The sequence below is a fragment of the Colius striatus genome, chromosome 4 (assembly GCF_028858725.1).
Source record: "Colius striatus isolate bColStr4 chromosome 4, bColStr4.1.hap1, whole genome shotgun sequence".
Lineage (NCBI taxonomy): Eukaryota > Metazoa > Chordata > Aves > Coliiformes > Coliidae > Colius > Colius striatus.
Window position 1 is genome coordinate 61,930,138 of NC_084762.1, and position 20,985 is coordinate 61,951,122.

A 20,985-nucleotide genomic window follows, 5' to 3' on the forward strand; every position below is an offset into this window, starting at 1 on the left:
TGTTGCTGTAACAGGTGAATATAGGTGGCTATGAGATGCCTCATAGTAAAGATTTGAAGGTAAAAGAAGAGTTCTTAATGAAAAGAAGTGTGAGCACACTGTGTTCCTTATGTTTATATATAGGAAAAATAGTTGGTTAGTTAATAGCATTTTTCCCAAAAGCACAAAGTCCTGGGTTCTCCTTTTGCTGCTAATAGCTAGCAATTCAGCACTTGGGCAAATAGGCTACTTGGTCAGATATGAATCTATAATGTTTCATAATTTTCCAGAACTTAATTTCCTACTCTAGGTGGTCTTGCTCTGGCAGGGGGGTTGGACTAGATGATCTTTTGGGGTCCCTTCCAGTCCTTTAGATTCTGTGGTTCTGTGATTTCAGAATACTAAGAAAAGTGGTTAAAAAGAAAAAAAAAAAAGACAAAAAATTAGGATCAAAATAATAGTAGAATGCCATACTTTACCAGGCATTCTTTGTTCACCTGGACATGTTCCTACGTGACCTGATCTAGGTTGACCTGCTTCTGCAGGGATGTTGTACTAGATGATCTCTAAAGGTCCCTTCCAACCCCTACCATTATACGATTCTATGATCTGTAATGAAGAGTGTGAACTCAGAGACTTGATTTAAAATTGCAGGTAAAAATCCTTACTCTAGTGAATATGAAAGAATATGGCAAATTGGTTTTGGGCAGTTTGAATTTCTTATCTACTTGTCTATTCTTACTGACTCTTCAGCTGTTGATACTATCCATTTGTGTTCATATACAACTTGGAGAGACTGTTTTTAGTGAGAATATGTCAAAAAACGTTTATTTGTTATTTAGGTATTTAAAAAGTTTTAGTCATCAGTTTGGAAATACAACCAAAACAAGTACACTTTAAAAATAGATGATTCATTTCCCAGACTAGACAGTACTGGAAGATGTATAAATATACTGGCTGTGCACTAGGAAATGAAACAATGTTAAAATACATTTTGAAGAGCTGTGATGATTGATATCTAAAATATTATGGGTTAATTTCCTAGGCAGTATAAATCAGGCTGGAATCTAGAAAAAGTGTGATCAAACAGCATCTGACATGTAGCTAATGACCAGAGAGAGACACCACCACCATTTCACTGGTTTTAGTACTTGAGATGCTCTTAAATGTTATTCTGTCCTAATTACTGTTGCTATGACAATTACAATATTGGCAGTGGACTGACTGCATTTAAGACATATTTTCCAGTGGCGTATCAATGAGCTCTTGTTCCTTCAGATGTGTTCAACAAAATGACTCAACTTGTTCTATGATTTACTCAAATGTTCCTTATGAAGATGTTTCATAGTTCTCATATATTTTTAGTTTTGTGAACTGTGCTGATGATCATGACAACTGTTTCTGCTTCAGAGCCAGTCTTTTGTCACACTCCAGTGTCACATTAGATTCTCTGAGCTTCCACTTTTTAGTTGACATTTTTTTGCACACAAGGAGGTCACATTTAAGTCTTTGAATAAGCATAGAAATAATTACAATATCAGAAGTGCTGTTTGCCAGTTAGCTAACTAATGACTAGGAAATTTAAAAAGCCATATAGTGATGGAAGAGTATTCTATTCAACACCTGAAAACTTCTTTACTGTGCAGGTGAATGAACACTCGCAGAGGTTGTCCAGGGAGGTTGTGGAATCTCCATCTTTGCAGATATTCAAGAGTCATCTGGACATGGTCCTGGGCCACCGGCTCTAGGCAGCCCTGCCTAAAGGGAGATGGGTGGACCAGATGGTGTCCAGAGGCCCCTTCCCTCTTCAACTGTTCTTTGATTCTGTGAAATCTAATACTGGTGATGCATTTATGGATATATTTGGATATGGATATTCAAATAAATATGGATATATTTAATATTTAATGTATTTAGGAAAGTACTTACACATATGGTAATGGCTGGATGAATGATATGCATCTAACTTAATGCACTCTTGTTGAATCCATGGTGCTTGTTAATAGATAATAACAACAAAAAGAAGGCTAAGGAGAATCTCCATGCTTTGTTGGATGTGGGAAGAAACATAATGACAAAGGATGAAGAAAAGGCTGAGGTACTTAATGTCTTCCTTGCCTCTTTAAAAGTAAGACTAGTTGTTTGTGAGGCACTCAGACCCCTGAGCTGAAAGACAGAGGGAGCAGAATGAAGACCCCATAATCCAAGGGGAAATGGCTAGCAATTTGCTGCTCTACTTAGATGCGCACACAAGTCTATAAGGCTAGATGGGATCCTCCTGAGGGTGCTCAGGGAGCTAGCAGAAGTGCTCATCAAGCCACTTTCAATCATTTACTAGCAATCCTGGCTACTATAGGCCTGTTACTCTGACCTCGTTACCAGGGAAGGTTATGGAACAGATCATCCTGAATGCCATGTATGGGACAACGAGATGATCAGGCCCAGTCAGCATGGGTTTATGAACTTGACTAACCTCCTTCTATCCTTCTCCTAAATGTAGTCTACCAGCATTCTCCTGGAGAAAATGACTGCCCATGGCTTGGATGAGTTTTGTCCTGGGTTTGGTTGGGATGGGTTTAATTTTCACCAGATGCCACAAGGACCAAGAGCCATGTCTAGGCTATTTCATACCATGCTGACATCCAGACTATTCCATATCATGCTGAAATCATGTTCAGTATATAGGAGGAGCTGCTAGGGTGTGGCAGAGCATGCAGGAGTTTTTTGTTGGGAGCAAATGTCGGGTTCCACATGGTGAGTAGTCACACCAGACATCACTCTCTTTGTATATTCCTTTACTGTTGTTATGGCTATTCTCTTGTGCTGTTATATTAAACTGTCTTTATCTCAGCCTATGAGGTTTTACCTTTTTCTTCTGAGTCTCCTCCTAGTCCTGCCTGGGGGAGTAAGGAGTGAGCAAGTAGCTGCATGGCTCTTTGTTGCTGGTTGGGCTTAAACCACAACAAGCATACTCTTTACTGGATAAAAAACTGTCTAGATGGCCAGGCCCAGAGAGGTGGTGAATGGTGTTAAATCCAGTTGGCAGCCAGACACCAGCGATGTTCCTCAGGGCTCATTATTGGGGCCTGTTCTGTTGGTTAAGTGGATTGAGCACACTCTCAGTAAGTTTGAAGATGATTTGAAACTGGGTAGGAGTGCAGACCTGCTTGAGGACAGGATGCGGAAGGATGCGGACAGGCTGGAGCCATGGGCTGAGGGCCTGAACTTGGGCCACAATAACCCCATGCAACACTCTAGGTTTGGGGCAGAGTGGCTGGAAAGTTGCCCTGTGGAAAAGGACCTGGGGGTGTCGGTTGACAGTTGGCCGAACATGAGCCAACAGTGTGCCCAAATGGCTAGGATGGCCAATGGCGTCCTGGCTTGTGTCAGAAATAATGTGACCAGCAGGACCAGAGAAGAGATTGTCCCCCTATATTTGGCACTGGTGAGGCCACACCTCAAGTACTGTGTTTAGTTCTGAGCCCCTCACTACAAGAAAGGCTTGAGGTGCTTGAGTGTGTCCAAAGACGGGCAAGGAAGCTGGTAAAGAGTCTAGAGAAGTCCTGTGAGTAGCCTTTGAAACTGAAGTTGTTTAGCCTGGAGAAAAGGAGGCTGAGGGAAAATGTTATTGCTCTCTACAGCTACCTGAAAGGATATTGTAGCAAGGTGGGCAACTGGTGTCTTCTGCCAAGTAACAAGCAATAGGACAGTAGGAAATGGCCTTAGTATGCACCAGGGAGATTTAGATAGGATATTGGGAAACATTTCTTTGCTGAAATAAATGTCACCATCCCTGGAGACATTTAAAAGACATGTAGATATGGTGCTTAGGGACATGGTTCAGTGGTGGATATTGTAGTGCCAGGTTAACTGTTGGACTCAACAATCTTGAGGATCTTTTCCAGCTTCAGTGATTCTTTGATTGTAAGAGATGTATGACCGAGTCCCTACTAACTTCAAAGAATCATGGTTGGGTAGATCACACAAGTATTGATTTAGAAGTTTTATTTTTCTTTCTTAAGTATGAGGTTTGGTTTTTTTTTTTTGTTTGGGCTTTTTTGTTAACTATTAAAAATAAAAATTGACATCTGTAGGATGAACTGTGTCTATACGAAGTGATTCTCCTGTTTCGTTCTATTTTCTGTGCATGAGAACATTAGTATGCAGGACGGCTGTAGTGTGGTGCATAAAGGAAAAAATCTTAATTTCACAAGTAACATGTTTGTGTTCATTTACAAATACAAGGTACTATTACATTTTTTAGAGTAGGAAATTGCCATTTTTAGCAGAAGCATGAGTAGCAGGTGAAGCAACAATTTTGGAAAAACAAAGGTATTGAAGATTAAATATGGTTAACAGCCAAGTAGAGTCCTCACATAAAATCAAGCTGGGACAAAGTTCATAAAAAAGAAATTCTCACTCCAAAGCAAAAAATGTCTGAACTGGAGCAGTCGTACAATGAACCTTTCAACTCAAGCAGTCCTTCTGAACAGTTTCGATGTCAATTGCTGTGATCTGGACTACTGCTGTTAAGCACACACAGATTACTTAGGGCAGAATAAAAAGGCAGTAGAAATTGCTTTTCAAGAAAATGTGGACATGCTCATGAAAAACACATTACAGTGGTAGCATCAGTAATGTTTTGATAGTACAGGAACAGAAATGCAAAAGATGACAGAGGAAGAGTCTGTAGTTGGAACCAGGCAGGGCCATGGTTGCAGGGCAGGGCTGGGCCAGGCCAGGCCAGTGACCTGCAGCTGAGAGTGAGGATGAGGCATGGGGCTGGACAGAGGCCAGGCTGAGATATGAGTGCAAGGGCGGGCCTGGATCACCAGGTCCCATGGCTGGGCAAGGCAGGGCTGTGGGGACCTAGAGACCAGCCTGGCTGCTGCATTGCTGGGGCAGGTGCTGATGGCCACAGAAGGCTGGCAGGCAGTTCTGCACTTTGGGCAGGGCAGGGGGAGCCCTGGGAGGGCTGGTAAGTTCCCCCAGGACCTTGACAAAGTACATGTGGATTTTTGAAGATTCGGAGGGTAACATAGGGTCATCATTATGAGTTTGTACAAAGGCAGTCACATAGAATCACAGCACAGTTGAGGTGGGAAGGGACCTCTGGAGGTCCTCAGGTCCACCTTCCCGGCCTGGATAGGGCCACCCAAAGCCAGTTGCTCTGGATGATGTCCAGAATGTCTAATCCCTGGCAGAGGATTCTATACCTCTTTTCTTACCTCCAAATAAGAAAGAAAATTAAACAGGGTTTTGTCTTGCCTCAGGCATCCTGAGCTCACTAAATTAAGTAACTGGGCTGTTTTCAACCAATGAAATAGCCCTTTGACTGTGTTTCAGATATTTCCTTATTTCAGTCACTGTCTCCTGTGTAGTCTCTAATTGATATAGATCAGAATATTGATTTCCTCTTGTATACATGACAAATGTTTTTCCATCCATATAACTTGTGGTTATATCCTACAAGTACTTCTGTTCTTTAAATCCTCAACACAGCATGTGCAATCTTAGGGGAAGACACCAGACATGGTACTTTATTCTAAAGGACAATGATTGCTTTCATAGTAAAATTGCTTCAGAAAAAGTTTTTCTCTGGTTACATTAGATTGGGGAATTGTTAGGTGACACACTGATAAATAACACAGCAGCTATATTGTATTTAATTTTTGAGATATTATGTCAAAACCTGACCAGAAGCTGTAAGGTTTGAGTTGCAAAAACGCTGCAGTTAACATGATTAACATGGGCAAGATAGACTCCAGATGAAGAATTTATTGCCAATTGACAAAAACATTTAATTACTGGTTGTGTATCAAGAAAGAAGATAAACATCGAGAGTATTCTTCCTTTCCTTCCCTTTTCTGTGGCTTAACTTCACTGCAGACACCTCTCCTTCCATCTTCCTTGTCTTCACTCCTCTTGGTACTGCTGTGGGTTGCTCCCAGTCCCTTTTGTGAGCTGATGAGTGGCACAGGCAGTCGGGGTCAGTGTGTAGCATTTTCCTCCTGCTACTCCTTCTTTTCTTTTGCTATTTCTTTCTTTTTATGTTTTTCCTCTGCTCTGTGCTGGTCTTAATCGTGGGGCCACAGCATGCTGTTGGCACATGTTAATCTTACCCATTAGAACTCCCAGGTACTTCTGTGCAAAGCTGCATTCTGTCTGGTCAGCTGTCACTGTATGTTGATGCATGGAGTTAGTCATCCCCTGTGCAAGACTTCACATTGCCTTTTGATGAACTTTATGGATTTTTCTCTGCTTTTTTCTCCAGCCTGTTGAGGTCCCTCTGAATGGAAGCACAACAAACTTGTGTATCAGTCACTCTTCCTGGTTTTATATCATTTGTGAACTTGCCAAGAATGTGGTCTGTCCCATCATCCAGATCATCAATGAAGTGGTTCAACGGTACTCAATATTAGTCCCTCAGCACACCCCTAGTAACCCACCTCCACTCAAAACCCTATGAGCCTGGCAGTTAACAGAATCACAGAATGGCTGAGGTGGGAAGGGACCTCTGGTTGTCATCTGGTCTAACCCCTTGCTCAAGCTGGCTACGCAGGACCATGTCCAGATGACTCCAAGGATAGTGATTCCACAACCTCTCCAGGCAACCTGTGCCAGTGCTTGGTCACACAGTGAAGTGTTTCCTGATGTTCTGAGGAAACCTCCCATGTTTCAGTGTATGCCCATTGCTTCGAGTCCTGGCACCAGTGAAAAGAGCCTGTCTCTGTTTTCTTTACAGCCTTTCTTCAGGTATGTGTATACATTGATGAGATTCCTCCTTCCTCTTAACCTGAGCATCCTTTTCTCCAAACTAGACAGTCCCAGCCTAGGCTGAACAGTCCCAGATATATTTAGTAATGATATCAGATATAATTCTTGCAATACCACATATGTCATAGCTTATTAAAGAATGACATAATAAAAAGAATGTTTTCTACCAAAAGTAGTGCAAGCCTTGGGTTTTGAAGCTCTAGAATGGAAGTGGCTCAACTTCATTCTACAAACAACATGACCTTCCTTGGCTTTTTACTCTGAATCTTAGAAAGATCTTTCAATATAGCAATACTGCTAAGTTCCTCAAACCAAGCTGTGCAATTATTCTTGTCTTTTTCTCAGTTCACCAGTCTCTGTTGGAAGTCCAAATCCTGAACCCAGGGATTCATGGGGTTAAGTACCAGAAATGTATGCCACTGTTTTGTAGGCAAACCAACTGCACTACCAGTGGTATATAATTCAGTGATAACTCACTAACTTGCTGGGATAGCAGATCTTAACACTGTGTTACTATTGTATATAAACTCCTTTGTAAAGTAAAAAACCCCAAAACCTTAGGACTTCCATTCATTTGAAAAATAGTGTAAATTATAAAAATTGAGGCAACAGTATTACTCTAACAGAATAAATTATGTTGTCTGAGAAAGGAAAACCCGTGAGATATTTCAGTTTTCACTGGTTTGTTACTGTTTAGTCACCTGTGGTGAAATTTCTGCTAGTGTAAGATTGCTGCCCTTCATCGATCCTTCCAGTTTAAAACAGCAGCAAATTTGTGTCTTTTTTCAATGTGAGGTACTTTGTGGAAATATCACCAAGTATTTTTGAAAACTAAGTGAGCAAGGAAGCGTGAGTTATGAAGGCCTCTGAAAACATACCATGTGCTAAAAAAAAAAAGACTGTAGTGATCTGAGGATTAGTGGTAATCAAATGTGTAAATGGAGCTAATAGCTGGTAAGAACCCAGAGGTGCATGTAGTGGAATGACTTCATGGTGCTTACACAATAAATTAGTAGTAAAGTTCAGATTCTTGGTTTACTGCTTTCTGGCCATGTGCCATGTGTCTTTATCAGTATATTGAAACATTTTTTTAATCATGATTTCATGTTGTTGACAGAACATGTTTCTGTACTGTTTAGCCACACAAACATTTCTGCAGTTCCTTCTAGCATTCGTAGAGCACCTGTACAGGAAACTTTCTAGATTCCAAACAATATTGTACGGGCTGAGTGGGAATTCTTGCCATGAAAAATAAAAATGCTACTTCCACAGGAAATTCCTAATCATCCATTCCCATGGCTGCCTTACTGCACTTATTGCTATACAGCCTTTATGGTTGGCCATAAATGGTTACTGTTCCAAACCCAACTTCTACTCAAATTACTGATTTTTCAGCACTCATAAATCAGTGTATTGTCACTGGCAGGCACGTTTATATCCTGCATCTAGTAAGCTTTTGTCTCAGAGTGGGATTATACTGCTGCTGAACTTTAACACTTCTGTTAGCCATAGAATGATGCTAAACTTAGCTAATAACCAAGAGGAGATTAATATGGCTCTGTTTCAGGTTGTACTGCTTCTTGGCAGAATAAAAGTGTTTTAAAATCAGCATAGTCAGCAAGTCTTGCATTCCCTTCATAAGGAGAAGTTATTCAGCGATGGATGTCATACTGGACTGCGTATAAGTACTAGAGTGTAGCCAGCAGGTTGAAAGAAGCGATTCATCCCCTGTGCCTGACACTTCAGACACTGCTGCTGGAGCACTGTACCCAGTTTTGGGCTCCCCAGTGGCAGAGACATATATTGAAATGAATTCAGCAGACTCGAGAGGAAGCTTATAGGGCTGGGAAACATGAAGAGGGGCTGAGAGAACTAGCCAGGTTTGTTCAGCTTTTAGAAGAATTGGTGGTGGTAGTGCTGCCCTCTCTAACCTCCTAAATGGGAAGTTTTACAGAGACTGAGCCAGAATCTTCTCAGACTTGTACAGTGGAAGGATGAGGGGCAAAAGGCACAAGTTAGAACATGGAAAATGCTGACTCTGCCAGGGGAAAAAACCCCGTAGGACCAGTGAAACACTGGAGCAGGTTGCCCAGAGTAGCACATATTAACAACTCAGTTGTGTAGCCTGCTCTAACTGTATGTTCTTTGGGCAGGATTTCTTATCTAGAAGTGCTGCAGAGGTCCCTTCCACCTCTACGATTTTGTGGTTATATTTTACTGTAACAGTTCTTGTATTTCCTTCCAGACCTCTGGTATAGGAACCAGGCAAAGGGCATTTTAGAGCTACAGATAAAAACACATGGATTAGAGGAATCCTGTTTGATATACTTGGCTGGATCCAGAACTGGTTATTATCTGGTCCCATGTGAAAAAAAGAAACTTTCTCATAGTCTCAAAGGGCTGCAATTAACCTGACCAAAAGTTAGGGATTGTTGTCTTAACCAGCTTCTGCCTTAAGTGCAAGGAGTGTTGTTTTGACTGTCCTTCCTCCATTACAAATAGTGGTATTTCTGTGTTGGTATGTGATTTTTTTTCAATCCCAACAGCATGGACCTTTTCCATTAAAGGAAGGGTAAGAGAATACACATGTACCAGATCCCAGTCATGTTGTCAAATCTCTCGGTGGTAGTCACTTGGATCGTACCACCAAGATCAGGTAAAAATCTACATAGAAGAGGCTTCTGAAAAATAAACACAATAGTTTCAGAAGTGTCTAGTCAGTGCAGAAAACTCTGGAAAAGCAGAAAAACTTATGGTCAAAATATACTAGTTTTTAGGCATCAGAGGCTTCTGGAGGAACATCAGCTGAGGAGGAAAGCTGTGATTATTGATAGGCTGGGATCCTTCTACTCCCAATGTAACCTGGTTTTGTAGTGTCACATATCAACAAACTGGGGAAAAATCTGAAGAAACTTGGGAGTTTAGTCAGTATGACTTGGCTGCAAGATCTAGATGCTTAGGTTAGACTCAATACCGAGTCATTTAACTTTCTGCTGTATAAAATTAGTTTTGTATTTCCAGCTTAAATCTTCATTTTTGTAAAAGTAAATTGCCAGTTTTAAAAGTGATATATCAGAATGGTCATGTTATGGAAACAAAATCGTGGAAGACAGAGGAGCTGACTGAAGAAGCTTGTCTTTTTTAAGAAAAAGTTATTCATCCTTGTTCAATCAGTCTTGCCTGAAATAACTTTTTGCTGCCACACCAAACATTTTATAGCATACTGGGGGGCAAATGATGTGAACATAATGATGAAGTCATGCATGGTATTATGATAGGTAGAAATGAAAGCGAAGGTTAAAAAGAAAGGGACTCAGAGCAAATCATCGTATTTTATTTAAAGTATTCTACAAACATTTAATAGTAATGTCTAACACTTTTATGGTTGAAGAACTAAGTATATTTACGAAGGAATCTGTGTGTTATCCAGTTCCTAGATTTTTTTGGTAGTAATTTTTAATTTTGTTTTTAATGTTCTCTGTTCTTCTCCTACAAGTAGAAAAGTATATTAGGAACATGCCGTAAAATAGCAACATTTCTGCCTCCAAGTAACTACCATAACTCCATGTTTGCTTTTTTTTCCCCCTCTACATAGCTAAAATAAATGGATGAGAGTTCAAGTAGCGTTAGAATGCTAGTCCATATTTCATTTGAGTCTTTAATGGTCAGTGAAATTAATGGATTATGGTTATTTATGTCAGCTGATGAACTAACCTTGTGTCACGTTGTTTCGTAGTTTAACGCAAGTGACTTGGACTGTGGAGCCTTAGCTTATTCTCTGTTTGCACAAATGAACAGAGAACATCAGAACATATAAATCATAGTTTGTCTGTGAAATATCTTGCTATAAAATAGTAAGTTGCCACTGTCGTAAACTTACCATTCAGACTTTTAAAAATTGCTTTCTTTAAAAATGGAATGCTTTTGGTTCTTCATGGAAAGATCTAGCAAATGAGTACTCTAATACTCTGCTGTACTTGTTCGTGCTCTCTGTCTTGCTCTTGCATGTCCAGTCTTGCTCTGCTTTTCTGGTAATAACATCTAATAAAAAAAAGCTTTTTAAAGGGATCTTTTTGGCCAAAACTTCATTGCCTGACAAGTAACATTTGTACCTAGGGAAGAGCATATTTAGATTTCTCTGTAATAATTATCATTCTTTCATCTCTTTAATAAAGAAAATGAGTCAACCACAATAAAATTCAAATTAATTTTTCAGTTTCATTTAAAGTTTATCTTTTTTGATTGATAGGCCTTGCTAGAGCCCCTAATTCAGGACGGTTTCTAAATATTACTCTCTCTGCTCTTGTACTCTCTGAAGTGCTGGAAATACAAAATATCTGCTTTGGATATCAACATTAAATCTCTGGAGTACAATAGCAGTTTGTTCTGTACTTTAACCAGTGAACTCAACATCTCAGGATGTTTTTTATTATCTGTGCAAGTCGTTGCATGGCAAAAGAAACTAGGAGAAAAAAGCAGCTTAGCTGCCTTGTACCTTATAGCACATCATAACTTGAACAGTCTGTATTTACTCTTGCTTTGGCAGAGACAAAGATATACAGTACAAGTATCGATTACTTAAAACAAAATGGAAATCTTGAGATAGTCAAATGCTGTTTGTTTCATGCTGGTACTACTAGTGTGACTGGTGTTCCGCCTACATGTATGTGTAGCTTGCTTCTTGACATCTGCTTTATGTTATTTCCCCTTGCCTGCTCCCCACTCACATTCTCAAACACACATTTCCAAGCATAAGAAGTAATTTCTGACAAAGTAGGAATTGAGGGGATTTTTGTTGTGGTGTTTATGTGTTTTTTTTTTCTCTTGGGTTTTAAATTGATTGATATTTGAGGCTCCTGTGTGACTTCCTCCAGCAATTAAGGCAAGATAGTAAAAATTTTAACCTAGTTAGTAGCCTTGCTTAATTTAAGATTAATTCAAGATTTTCAGCAAATATTGACAGGACCTTGCACTGTACATTCAGTCTAGTAATGAGAGACTACTGATCAATTTTACACTTAAATGAAAAAAACCCTCTTCTAAGTCACTGTACAAGAGTAAGAATATTAAAATATTTGAGAAAAAAACCAGCTTTTTGAACAGCAGAACAAAGATTTTGCTAAATAAAATATTTGATGTATTAACCTCTGAATAACAGTAGTGAGTCTTTGCACTTGCAGGGACATGACTTGCTATCGAGATGCGACAAAGTTACCTCTTGTATCAAAGGTATTTCAAGCTGAGTGGAAGAGTGCCTTCAAGAGAGTCTACACGCCTTGTACTTGCCAAGGTATAAAACATGCCTATGGAAATCAGATACAGATGTGTTTGTTGGGTTATTAAGCATCGGAACAGGATACCCAGGGAAGTGTTGGAGTCACCATCCCTGGAGATATTGAAAAGATGCATAGTTGAGGTGCTGAGGGATATGGTTTAGTTTAGTGATGGGCTTGGCAGTGTGAGGTTAGTGGCTGGTCTTGATGATCTTCAAGGTCTTTTCCAACCACAGTAATTCTGTGATTCTGTCCTATAGCTTATACCAGCTGATGAATCTAATGTTCTTTCTACTTTCTAAATACTGCAGGCTAGTTGGGCATGTTTCTATAACAATTCAACCACTAGTGCTGGAAACTTATTGATGAGTTATTGCCTTCAGATTAAGTATAAACAAATGTGCTATTGTCTTTGGAATACTCACTGTACATGAGCTAACATTTCTCTTGAAAGCTCATAACTAGGTTATTATTAGAAGACTGACTTTCTTTTTACCTTAAAGTAAGCCAAATGAAAATTCATTACGCTTTCCTTCATGTCGAGTTTTAGTTTACTGTCTGTTCCAACCCTTAAGATTCTGTGATTCTTTGTGATTCTGTGAATTGTTTTTCTGTCACTGTCTCAACAGCCTCACTCCTCAGTCTGTTTGGTTGTTCTCCTGAGCAGATAAAAAGTGTTTTAGTTGATAAGTTATGGTTTCTTTCCCATGGAGAATCCAGAGTGATACAAATCTGAATTTGGTGTATTTCTCATTAATATGTGGGAGTCGTTTTGAGATTACTTGTGTCAATTATGTTCAGTTTATTTCAGTTTGCATAGTTTGTAATTAATTTTGTTTCAATTTCATATCATCTTTTTAAAATATTGCTAATTGTGTAGTGTGAATAATCTGTAATCAGATATCCCCTTGAAAATGAGGCAGGGTAATTGTCCACAGATGTTCATTCTGTCCGTTTGCTTAGATACTAGGTAAGGTGAGGTTTTAGTTTAACTAAATTCATTGAAGTACACTAAGCTGGTGTTGAGACTTGTGGAGACCACTTTTACTTTGTCGTGCTGGCTCCATGTAATAAGGTCAATTTCTTCTGGAACTAATTAGAATTTTCTGAAGAGATCTTGCCTTGTATTTGTGTATGTTAATGCTCTTTTAATACTGATTTAAATTCAAAAGGTACATGAACTAACTGTGCTCCTGTCTTGAGGTTCTCAAGGCATGCTGACTCATGATAGATAGTCTTCTAACCAAACAATACCTGTAGTGATCACTCCCTGATGTAAGTCTTAAGTAGCTTCTTGCTGCAGGGTTTCTTAAATGTAAAATTGATTCCTACAGGAAAATGCAAATATACTTCTTTAAGTGAATTACTAACCACTCCTTTTCTTAAGAGTTATCATCTATATATAAAATTTTATATTTATTTTTTGATAAATCACATTTGGATCATGCAATAGTTCTTTAAATACTAAGTAAAGCTGAATGTTAAGGCTTGTTTGCTACAGGTGTTTGCTGTGTCTCTTGTGCTGGTGGCCATATGGTGGCAGATAGATATGCGCCATTATTAGAGGCTTGAAGTCCAGTGCATTCATAGTTGGAAAGTAATATTGTAGCAGTTTGGGGTAAAGAAGTCTGTTTTTTTCTGTGGGGGACCAGCTGGTATTCAGAATACCTGCAGAAATCTTTTGAATATATGAGCTCACTGCAAGCATTATTTTGATGATTATGCTACATTGCCTCCAAAAGCTTACAGTATTTGGAGACAAATGTCTTTGTGGTTAAAGTAACTCCATTTTCCTTCAAAAATGCCACAAAAGAAGATTACAGAACTGATTATTTTGGTCCATTCTGTACAAAAAAATGACTTTTCTTTACAACCTGTGGCTGCAAAGCTGATTTAGTGTTAAATCTGTGGTGAATGGTAATAGCAGTGTGTCAAAAGTGAACTTGATTTACTCACCCTCCAACACTTACTTCATAACAGTTTATGGCTAGTCCTATACCTATTAACCTTTTCATTCCTCAGTACAGTATTAGAGCCACCTGTAAACAAACGGGTTTTATTCAGGTGAACTTTTTTTAGTGTTAATCACAGTTCTCAGATGGGTGTCTTAAGAAGTCTTATGTGTTTGCTTTTTAAAATTCTGGTAGTGAAGATTGCTACAGGAAAATGGCTAATTTTAGCACTGATAGACATTTCTGCATTGCATGGGTCATTTAGGCAGGCTGCATTATCCATTCTATCTGGAATACAGGGACATCAAACAGTGTTTCCTATGAGGGGAGTAGAAATGGTTGATTTATGTTAGTCTTTCAACGTTTTTTGTACTTCAGGAAAACTAAACTTGACAGAAAAGTCTTCAGGGTTGGTGAGCAGCCTCAAAGTAAGCTACACTGACTACTGGTCCAGCTGCAGAAACATATTTCAGCTTTCTCTGGAAAGAAGACAATTTTAATTCCCAGCTGGACTGAAGAGTCCTTTACCATGCTATGATACAAGATAATATGCCCTGTGGATGTATGATTTCATTAATGTATGATACTGGAACCATCTTGTACTGATAGCCATCATTCTCCAGCAATACAGAAAAAAATCTGTGTGTTTTTTCCAATAGAGTACACAAGTGTCATGACAGATTGTTGAAGTTTAATTAATATCATCTGTCATGCATAAGGCTTTTAATATCTGTAAAATTGTTCCAGATCATCAGATAGGACCACAAAGATGATTAAGGAATTAATTTTTATAACAATTAGCAATGTGGCCAAGAAGGCCAATGGCATTCTGGCGTGTATTAAGAGTGTGGTCAGTAGGTTGAGGGAGGTTCTGCTCCCCCTCTACTCTGCCCTGGTGAGGCCTCATGTGGAGTACTGTGTCCAGTTTTGGGCTCCTCAGTTCAAGAGGGACAGGGAACTTCTGGAGAGAGAGTCCAGTGCAGGGCCATCAAGATGATCAGGGGACTGGAACATCTTTCATATGAGGAAAGGCTGCGGGACCTGGGGCTGTTCAGCCTGGAGAAGCGAAGACTGAGGGGGGAGCTCTTCAACACTTACAAGTACCTAAAGAGTGCATGTCAGGAGCATGGGATGACAGTTTCTTTCTGTAGTCTGCAGTGATAGGACAAGGGATAATGGACAAAAGCTATAACACAGAAAGTTTCACTTAAACATAAGGAAAAAGTTCTTACTGTAAGGATGAGGGAGCCCTGGCACAGGCTGCCCAGGGAGGTTGTGGAGTCTCCTTCTCTGGAGGTTTTCAAAACCCACCTGGACTTGTTCCTGTGTGACCTATCGGGGTGAGGCTGCTTTAGCAGGGGACTTGGACTAGATGACCTCTAGAGGTCAACCCCTACCATTCTATGACTCTATGTAGGATCTTACGTATGAGGAGAAGCTGAGTTGGGACTGTTTAGTATACAGAGAAGGTCCGTGGGCAATCTTATCAAAGTTTCTAAATGCTTGATGGGAGACGACAAAGAAAAAAGAGACAGGCCGGTGGTTACTGACAGGAAAAAAAGCAATGGACTCAAACTAAAAAACATGAAATTCTGTTTGAACGCAAGCTTTTTTTTTTTTTTTTTTTAACTGTAGAACACTGGTCAAACACAGGGCTAACTTTGGCCTTTTCAAGCAATTGCAATCTCACAGGACAGGGTATTAGAGGAGAAAGGGGCTCAAGATAGTTGGTCTGTCTTCAAGGATCACTTTTTCCAAGCTCAGGATCAGACCATCCCAGAGGGTAGAAAATCAAGCAAGGGAGCCAGGAGAACTGCATGGTTAAACGCGGAACTGTTGAGCAAACTCAAGTGGAAGAAAAGCATCTATAGATCATGGAAGGAAGGGATGGCCACTTGGGATGAATATAAGGCTGTCGTCAGAGGATGTAGGGAGGCAACTAGGAAAGCTAAAGCCTCATTGGAGTTGTGCCTTGCAAGGGAGATCAAGGACAACAAGAAGGACTTCTTCAAATACACTGCAGATAAAACTAATGCTAGGGGTAATGTAGGCCCACTGCTGAATGAGACAGGTGCCCTAGTGACAGAAGATACAGAGAAGGCAGAGCTACTGAATGCCTTCTTTGCCTCTGTCTATACTGCTGGAGACTGTCCTCAGGAGCCCCAGACTCCAGAGGAAGTCAGGTTAAAGGAGGAGTTCTGTTCAGTTGATGAGGACTGGGCTAAGGATCAGTTGAACAATCTGGATGTACATAAATCCATGGGCCTGATGAAATCCACCTGGATGAGTTCCTATGTGACCTACTCGAGGTGGTCCTGCTCTGCCAGGGAGTTTGGAATAGATGAACTTTTGAGGTCCCTCTCAACCCTTAAGATTCCATGATTCTCCCAAAGAGGCTGTGTAGTCTCCATCTATGGAGATACTCAAAATCTGGCTGGACAATCTGTACTGTTGTCCTGGACAGCAGCCTGCTATCGATCACCCAGCTTGAGCAGGGGAATTAGACCAGATGATCCCGAGAAGTCCCATCCATCCATTCATCCATCCATCCATCCATAATTATGTGGTTTTGCAAATAGACCAAAGGTTGTGTAGTGTGTATTTTTTTGAGAGGACCCTAAATAAATTTAATGAGTCTCAAGTACTCTTGGACAGAAATAGTTCTTGATTCTATGACACATTCCAAAGTTATAAAATCCCATAGGAAGAATCCAGTTTTTCTCCAGACCTGTGACTTTCCCCACATGAATTGGTGTCTCTCATATGCCGGCATAATCAATATACCATTTTCCAGAAGCATATTTGTTTTCAAATTAAAATCATAGAATTATAGAATGGGAGGGGTTGGAAGGGACCTTTAGAGATCATCTAGTTCAACGCCCCTGCCAAAGCAGGTCCGTCTAGATCAGGTTGCACAGGAACGTGTCCAGGCGGGTCTTGAAGACCTCCAAGGAAGGAGACTCCACACCCTCCCTGGGCAGCCTGTGCCACTGTTCCCTCACCCTCACAGTGAAAAAGTTTTTTCTTATATTTAAATGGAACTTTTTGCGTGCCAGGTTCATCCCATTACCCCTTGTCCTGTTGCTAGCTGCTATAGAAAAAAGGGATGTCCCAACCTCCTGACACCCACCATTTAGATATTTGTAAACGATAATAAGATCTCCCCTCAATCTCCTCTTTTCCAGACTAAATAGCCCCAGGTCCTGCAACCTTTTCTCATATGAAAGATGTTCCAGTCCCTGATCATCTTGATGGCCCTGCACTGGACTCTCTCCAGAAGTTCCTTGTCCCTCTTGAGCTGGGGAACCCAGAACTGGACACAGGACTCCACATGAGGCCTCACCAGGGCAGAGTAGAAGGGGAGCAGAACCTCCCTCGACCTGCTGGCCACACTCATCTTGATGCATCCCAGGATGTCATTGGCCTTCTTGGCCACGAGGGCACATTGCTGGCTCAGGTTCAGTTTATTATCATTAAGGACTCCCAGGTCTCTCTCTGCAGAGCTGCTCTCCAGCAGGCCAACCCCTAGCCTGTACTGGTGCATGGGGTTGTTCCTCCCCAGACACAGGACACTGCACTTGCCCTTGCTGAACCTCATGATGTTCCTCTGTGCCCAAATGTTAATGAACACAAGTTTACATTTCAATGTAAAAGTTTCTTCCCTACCAAGTTGCAGTATAACTCCACACCAGTCAGTGCAGACTCCTTTTGAAGTTAGCCAGACAGAAACTAAATCCAGGCAAGCAACTCACAGACAAGTTCAACATTTTATCAAGGAAACATTTAAGTCAAAGTCTGTGAGAAATCATCCTATTCTGAATATGTAACCACATTCTACTGCCTTTTCCTCAGGAGAGAAGCATTATCAGACTCCATATACCTAACCTACATGTTTCTGTATGTAAGACAGGTAGTCCGAAATATACTACCTCAGGTTCCCTATATACATTTCAGTGTAAAATCTGCTCTTCAGTTGCTTAAAACATTTCATTCAGGTTGAAGTTTTTCATCTTGTGTGCATGCTCTACCTTCCTTTCATTTTCTTTTTTTCTCAGTTTTGATGTAGTGAAAACTACAATTGGAGCAATTCAGCTTTTTTCCCAAAACTAGGAGAAAAGATTAATTTGCTCCCGTCTTTAGTACTTCAAGCAGATTGTCAGAGATATTGGCTAAGCCTGTATGCATGTATATTTTCCGCAGATTGTGTCTAGTACTGCTAGACACTAGCTTTCCTACCAATGCACATCAGCTGTAGGTGTTGCTGGGTTCAGTGGCCTTAAGTGAGTCATAAAAATCTCTGTTGTCAGTAAAGCTTTTGCAGGCTCAAATAGTTGGAGCTGCCTGCTTGAATGAGTGAAGGAGCAAGAATTTGTGTCAAGGCAGCAAGAATGTAAACTGGGACAAGAATCACTTTGGCTTTGAGGTCCCCTGGGAGTAGGATGATAAACATACGAAGGGAAAATATTCTTATTGCTATAGATGATAAAGAAAAAGATAGCAAGCTGCCTGCTCCTGCCTCTTTTAGCCTTCACCTAGGTCTCTGGGTGTGCATGTGGGTTGTGACAACTAACGGCACATGACTGATGTCAAGAGCAAAGGGGAATGTGTGAAATTGGAGAATGTAGTGGTCTCTTATTTCTGTTCTGCTAAAAGAAACAGAGGTTACTCTGTTTCTGGAGCTTTTCTGTCCCAGTCTGTTTTGAACCAGTCAGACCATTTGAAACAAATTTGGCATGGGAGTGAGGTCCTCAAAACCATCAAGTTCTGAATTTAATGAAAATCAGTGACTGTTTTTGGAGTCCCAAATTGCTATCATCCCATCGAAGAAAGAGCTACACTTCGAGGTCTGTAGGCAAGCTCACAGGCTAGTCTGCATGTGCTTAAATATATGGACAGGATACAGATAGCAGAACGAGTCACTACCATTCTTGCAGCAGGTTTCATGTGAGGGAGCTGTGTGTGTTTGGGGAGGAGAGGATGCAAGAAAGAAGGATACTGTCAAAGAAACAGGCTTTAATTTTGTCTCTTTGAGAAACATCTTGGGGGAACTACATTCCCTATTTCCCAGTAGATGTCTAGTTATCAGAACACGAATGACTTTGCTTATCCTCTTCCAGTAAGGACTCTTGTAGCTGCCTCAGCTTGTACTGTGGCTGTAGAAGAGTTTTATACTCTGGTTTCCATTTCATTCCTTCCTTTTAGGATGTGGCAGGTTTAGAAAAATACTTTTATGTGGAATCTTGAAGGTGACGAGCTAGATTTTCTTTCCAATCACAGACTGAAGAGCTAGACAGAAACCTTCAGCTTTTAACAGTGGTCTAAAAAGTCATATGGTACTGTCCTGACACATTTCAGTTTTCAAGAAATCAATTCTTCTTGTATAAAGTAGCTATACACTTTTTACTTACTGTTTGAAAAAGTTACTGAATTATTTTTTATGCTTTTATTGTATCATGCAATTCTGAACTTCCAAAGCAGTCAGGAAAGATGTGCAACCTGGGCAGTTCATAGCACCTTGCTCTGATAGAAAAAAAATCCCAAAAATCCAATCCAAACCAAACTGTAAAAACTCTATCTGGGGAAAATCTTTTTTGTATCTATTGTACAATGTGCTGTTTGTACCTGCACATGCGCATGCTTAGCTGTCTGTTCAAAGGAACGTCAAAGCACGTGTAATACACATCAGTTGTGATATGCATTGTCCTATATGATATGCATTGTCCTATACTTTGTCTCACGGGAAGGTGTGTAGGGGAAGCTGAAATGGCTCTCTTGCTGTTGATTAAACAAAAACAACTGCTGATCCCCTGGCCAGTCAGCTTGCTGGGACATTTTTATAATTCTTGTGCTCTGTTGTTGGAGATCTCCAATTAGCCTCAAACTGGAGCTCGCAGCTTGTGTGTGAAACAGGCAGCTGCTGGCACGCAATCTTCCCTGAAGTTGTTTCCTTTCCTTTTTCCTGAGATTTAGCGGACCGGGGGGGAGGGGGGGGGGGGGGGGGAAGGAGTTAGAGTCACATGGATACAAAGCTTTTGATTAATGTCCAAGTCTGTGCTGCTGCGGAGGCTTTCCAACCTCTCAGCTAACAGGGTGAGCTGGGAACCAGTGACCGCTCGTTTCCTCCAGGCTGTGTCCCTTTCCTGACGGGAAAGAAGCACGCACGGGGGTGGCTGCTCGGACCTCGGGACCGCTGCTGGAGCTGAGTGAGAGGGGGGTCGAGGCTGCTGCGCGGCGGGGACCAGTCGGAGCCCGGCCCCGCTATGTGACTTAGTGGGGTCTTTTGTTGTCCTTGTCCAGAGCGGAGTGCCGGAGCGCTCAGGCAGCGCTGCCTGCTGCCGGGAAGGGGGCCGGGCTGGGAGCACCGTTCCTCCTCGCTGCACCATGACAGATGAAAGCAAAGGAGAAGGCAAGGGGGAGAGCGGGAAGGACTTGGAGAAGCAGCTTCGCTTGCGCGTCTGCGTCCTCAACGAGCTGCTCAAGACCGAGCGGGACTACGTGGGCACGCTGGAGTTCCTGGTGTCGGTGAGTGAAGGGGCACGAGGAGGGGGCGTCTCTCTCCTCGCCCGCCGGCCCCCCGGGGCCGCGCTCGGTCCGGTTGCGGGGCCGGCGGAAGCAGGGCGGGTCGGGCGGCTACCGGCCAGGGCACGGCGCGACCCCGCCTGCATAGGGTCTTCCGCCACTGGCGTGCCGGCCCACCGCGTTTGTCTGAAAAAGGAGGGAGATTTTGAACAGGTTTTGCAATGGCTGGGGAGGGGGTCGTGTGTGTGTCCCCTCACCCGGCCAGCCCGCACTGGTATTCTCACTTTAGCACGGATGATCTCACGTCTCTGAGCGTGGAAGCTAAGGGGGTATGTGTCTGGGTTAAGGTCTGCCTTGGCTGTGGGGGCTTGTGCTCATTACAGGGCGCCGCAGTTCCAGGACTTGGAATAGACCTTGAAACAGCGGTGCGCGGGGATTAAGGAGGACAGAGGAGGTGCTGGTGCGCGGCAGCTGCTTGGCGTTAA

The 20,985-nt window shown here is 41.6% G+C and overlaps 1 protein-coding gene across 1 annotated transcript in view; it reads left to right on the forward strand.

The window, feature by feature from the left end:
- The first annotated feature begins 20,121 nt into the window (after positions 1-20,121).
- PREX2 (phosphatidylinositol-3,4,5-trisphosphate dependent Rac exchange factor 2) overlaps positions 20,122-20,985 on the forward strand; it is a 183,318-nt gene continuing 182,454 nt past the window's right edge. Inside the window, exons 1-2 of the mRNA XM_061994821.1 lie at positions 20,122-20,184; positions 20,279-20,503. Coding sequence (XP_061850805.1) covers positions 20,363-20,503 — 141 coding nt within the window. The 5' untranslated portion in view covers positions 20,122-20,184; positions 20,279-20,362. The remainder of the gene's footprint in view (positions 20,185-20,278; positions 20,504-20,985) is intronic.